Source organism: Ammodytes marinus (genome assembly GCF_949987685.1).
Source record: "Ammodytes marinus genome assembly, chromosome: 1".
In the NCBI taxonomy this organism is placed as follows: domain Eukaryota; kingdom Metazoa; phylum Chordata; class Actinopteri; order Uranoscopiformes; family Ammodytidae; genus Ammodytes; species Ammodytes marinus.
The window spans coordinates 36,061,647-36,066,646 of NC_137230.1; the positions used below are offsets into that span (position 1 = coordinate 36,061,647).

General features: G+C 37.5%; 1 protein-coding gene across 1 annotated transcript in view; it reads right to left on the bottom strand.

The window, feature by feature from the left end:
• Positions 1-1,718: 1,718 nt before the first annotated feature.
• Positions 1,719-5,000, bottom strand: part of wdr93 (WD repeat domain 93) — a gene marked incomplete at its 5' end in the record, with an annotated part of 30,765 nt that continues 27,483 nt past the window's right edge. The window contains 4 exons of the mRNA XM_080029224.1: positions 1,719-1,842; positions 2,340-2,529; positions 4,225-4,381; positions 4,972-5,000. The exon at positions 4,972-5,000 is cut by the window's right edge and continues 32 nt beyond it. Of these exons, the coding sequence (XP_079885350.1) occupies positions 1,746-1,842; positions 2,340-2,529; positions 4,225-4,381; positions 4,972-5,000 (473 nt within the window). The 3' untranslated portion in view covers positions 1,719-1,745. The remainder of the gene's footprint in view (positions 1,843-2,339; positions 2,530-4,224; positions 4,382-4,971) is intronic.

Below are 5,000 nucleotides of genomic sequence, written 5' to 3' on the forward strand. Positions count from 1 at the left end.
CTACGAGGAACTTTTAAATATTTCTGAAACAGTCTCATTTTTCCTCTGATGATCATGAATTACATGTAACAGCAAACGAGACCATCAGTGCAAAGAACTTTTTATTTTAAATAGTTTTTCTTAATGCCTTTGTCATGGGTATACGCTCACCCAGGAACAACAGCTGGCGTAGTTAAAACACTACCGCTTTTGTAAAAAAAAGAAATTACAAATACAATTTTTAATCATTTGCAATATTTATAATAATCATGATACAATTAGTTAGTTCAGGGCACAATGGATTTCCACAGTAGAGTAAAAATAAATAAAAAATAGGACAATATATACAAAAAATTTGCAATAAATAAAGTACAATTCATGTGAGTTAGATAGCTTACTGCGCCAAAATACATTACTGATCTGCTGATACGTTATGAACCGTCCAGAGCCCTTAGGTCGTCTGGGACAGGTTTACTTACAGTCCCAAGAGTTAGGACTAAACGAGGAGAAGCAGCTTTTAGTTTTTATGCACCAAATATCTGGAACAAACTCCCAGAAAACTTGAGGTCTGCTGCAACCCTCAGTTCTTTTAAATCGAGTTTGAAGACTTTTCTGTTTCCATTTTAACCTGTACTTTTAATTTAATTTAAATGTTTTACTTCTTTTCATTCGCTTTTAAATGTCTTCTAATGTGTTTTATGTATTTTAATCTTGCCCCTGTAAAGCACTTTGAGTGGCCTTGTGTTTGAATTGTGCTATATAAATAAACTTGCCTTGCCTTGCCTTGTGTTGGGTGCATATTATGGATATTATAGAAAGCCTATTGCAAGAATTTCTAAAGGACAAATTTACATCAGTTTGCAAATGAGGTGTGTTGGTGGGAATTAGTTTTAGGACATTTTAAAATGACATGCACACAAACGTTATAAAATGACCAACCAACCCATAGAGTCTCAGTCCTCTTCACAGCAGACCCGGGTTAGAATCCAGCCCGGGTCGTTCTCTGCATGTCATTCCCCTGTCTGTCTGTCTGTCTGTCTGTCTGTCTGTCTGTCTGTCTGTCTGTCTGTCTGTCTGTCTGTCTGTCTGTCTGTCTGTCTGTCTGTCTGTCTGTCTGTCTGTCCTCTTCACAGCAGACCCGGTTTAGAATCCAGCCCGGGTCGTTCTCTGCATGTCATTCCCCTCTCTGACACATTTCATCTCTGTCTCTCTACACTGTCTAATAAAGCATGAAAAAATGCCCCCAAAGAAAATGCTTAATTAAAATGACATACACATGAAGGTAAATACAGAAATACCTAAAAATCTTGAAAAAATGTAATATTCTTTGTCGACTCTCCCTGAGATTTCTTCAATTTTTTTTTAATCCCGGTAAAGGGTTTTTTACTGGGAGTTTTTTCTCAGCCGAGCTAAGGGTGTAAGGGCAGGGTGTCATATTGTATCATATTGTATCATATTGTATGAAATGTAAAGCCCACTGAGGCAAATGTCTTTGTGATTTTAGGCTATACAAATAAAACTGATTTGATTTTGATTTAGTAATGTGTGTATTTGTTATATAGGCTATCTATCTTGTACTTTTTTTTTATAATTTTCTTTTTTAATGTTTTTTCAAAGCATCGTGTGAGGTGTGGGATGGGTGGGAGTTGTGATTGTTTTGTTTATTTAAATATTTAAAAAAAAAAATCAATAAAAATCGTTTATAAAAAATAAAAAAATAATAAAATACCTCAAAATGTGTGGATTCAATAACATGTTGTTGTTTTTCAGCTGAGTTGCTTCTGTTGTATCTTCGCTGCTGTTTCCTGAATCTGATCCCAGGTCTGTGATAAAGATGTGTTCCTCTCCTTCACAGACAGCGATCTACACAGAGAAAGACATGACAACACAGGGTTAAAATTCAAATTCAAATATTAAAGGCCTTCTTCACCGGTGGGAATATGAAGGTGTATTGAACTCTGAGATCCTATGCAGTATTAATGCGCAAACATTTTAGAAATCGGTTCATCCTAGCCTGAGAAAAGGCAGAAAGAGTGTTTTATGGTCTCACTTTCAAACCCTAGATTTTCCCATGTGTGTGACATCACATGTACATCTTACTAAAAGTTGTTCATTTCAGGGCGCTCCGGTGGTGTAGTGGATAGAGCGTGTACCATATTGGCTCCGGCCTTCGTTGCAGTGGTCGCGGGTTCAAATTCGACCCGTGGACCTTAACTGCAGGTCATCCCCCCTCTCTCTCTCTCTCTCTGTCTCCCCATTTCAACTCTAATCTAATAAAGCTTGAAAATGCCAAAAAACAATCTTAAAAAAAAAAAAAAGTTGGTAATTTTGCAAAAATCATTTTAGAATATTTTTTTTACCTTTTCTGCAGGTAGTTGTTGCAGTTTTCCTCCAGAGAGACGAAGCTGATTGGCTCATCTTGTTGTGTTGTAGAATCAGGAAGTGAATTAACATATTCCTTGATGACATCACACTCTGCAAAGCTGAAAATGAAAAGATGATTCTGACTTCCTCCTTCAGAAGACGCACTGCAGCTCGGGTCCAATTCACCTGCGAAAACACACGGACATCTTTAGCTACTGTCGTGAATCCAGAGGTTGGCAGCATTCTGAAGTCTTCCTGCATCCACACTATTCGCACTTTACTTTAGTATTACCATGTAAACATCTGGTCAATGATCAAATTCCTTCGTGATGTTTCTCTACTTATGACATCTATTGCAGTATGTCCGTCCTGGGAGAGGGATCCCTTACTCTGTCGACTCTCCCTGAGATTTCTTCAAATTTTTTAATCCCGGTAAAGGGTTTTTTACTGGGAGTTTTTTCTCAGCCGAGCTAAGGGTGTAAGGGCAGGGTGTCATATTGTATCATATTGTATGAAATGTAAAGCCCACTGAGACAAATGTCTATTTGTGATTTTGGGCTATACAAATAAAACTGATTTGATGATTTGATTTAGGTTTAGTTTATTTTATTTTATTTATTAACATTAATGGTGCAAGGAGGGAACGAAGCCTAACGGGCTTGTGCAGAGTTCCACCGCTATCAATAATCACAATGAAATCATATTCAGGCTAACAAATAAACTCTAGAAATTAAGGAGACAAGGTACATGAATACTCAAAATAATCTAAATTAGATGGAAAAAGATGTGATAAATACATGTCTAAGATAGTAATACAGGGGGGCGCCCTTAGCTCAGTTGGTAGGGCGTCCCCCCCATGGGCCTCGGCCAGCAGTGGACCCGGGTTAGATTCCAGCCCGCGGTCGTTCTCTGCATGTCACTCCCCTCTCTGCCCCATTTCAACTATGTCTCTACACTGTCAATAAAGAATAAAAATGCCAAAAAAATATCTTTAAGATAGTAATACATGTCTAAGATAGTTTACACGGTAATGACGGACTTGAGAGCGACCAACTGGTTTACTTTATTGAAAGAATAGTTACAGGGTTACTTTACTTACAGCCAATGTCAGGACGTCCTGCACATGCACTGAGCACACAACAATGAAGACTCGTTTACTCAAATCACCACATGTTTATTAGACTCACATCTACCACACTCTCCCCCAACCCAACTGGCACATACTTTCAGTGTGCCAAGGTCACAGTCCTTATCAACCCTGGCAGCCTATGTGCTTCCCTGTCTTGTCTTTCACAGAACAGCATGAATAAAAACATTTCTGCTTAACCCCAATGATCAAATTGTCATCTAGAACAGCTTATTTTCCAATTCATAACTGTAGCTTAATTTGGGGTAACATTATTTTTCATATATTCTGAATCACACAGCCAACACAGAGAGGATGAGGAGGAGTTTCAGACTGTTAAACCAGACTGACAATGTCACTTAGCCCACCACCCATTGACCACCTAATCATTATTATAATCTTGCACTTTACATAGTTGAATTACAGCCAGACTGGTTTACAAGAAGAATCTCACTACGCATTGCCCTGTGCGAGTCTGAAGACTTTTCTGTTTCCATTTTAACCTGTACTTTTTATTTAATTTAAATGTTTTACTTCTTTTCATTCACTTTTAAATGTCTTCTAATGTGTTTTATGTATTTTAATCTTGCCCCTGTAAAGCACTTTGAGTGGCCTTGTGTTTGAATTGTGCTATAGAAATAAACTTGCCTTGCCTTGCCTTGTGCAATTGTGTATGTGAGGAATAAATAAAACTAAACTAAACTAACTATTTACTGATTTCTTTTAACTTTTGCTTAATGATGTAGAACGTTTACCTTGTATGAAGAGAGTTTGCAGGGTGGCGTTGAGAGCGTAAACAGGATTACAGGGAGAACCAATCAGGTGAGAGGTGGGAGGAGTCAGGAGGCAAACAGTGGATTGGCTGGTTACATCTCGGAGGAACAAGTTTCCATTTCTTTGCATCACAAGAGACTAAAAAAAAGAAAAATTATATATTGTATTTATACAGCTCTGGAAAAAATGAAGAGACCACTCCAAATGTTCACTGTCTCTTGTTTTACTATCTACAGGCATATGTTTGAGTAGAATGAACATTTTGTTTTTATAATATGAACTACTGACAACATTTCTACCAAATCCCAATACATTTTTTGTCATTAAAGAGCATTTTCATTAAGTAATGTAGAGATGAAGATTTAAGAAAAATCTAGACTGGTCTCTTAATTTTTTCCTTAGCTGTATTGCGCTTTTCTTGAAATGCAAAGTCGCTTAAAATATAAAGATAAGACAGCAGGACCCAGAGTGTATATAAATTATAATGGTGTTCTACAGAAATGCATTTTGTTTTAAAGGTGGAGTCAGTGATTCTGGAGAACGCTTGTTGTCAAAATAATTTTTGGCAAAATCAGTGAATATCTCCTCAATCAATCCTCTGCCTTTACATACTGTGTGTGCGAGGCATGTAAACAAAGGGTATGAAAACAAAGGGGGCCACATTACAGAATCACTGACTCCACCTTTAAGAGTTTTAAAAGATGTATCAATAACTTGAGTGTTCCTACCAAGCTGGGCAGGAACGGCACTGATGCGA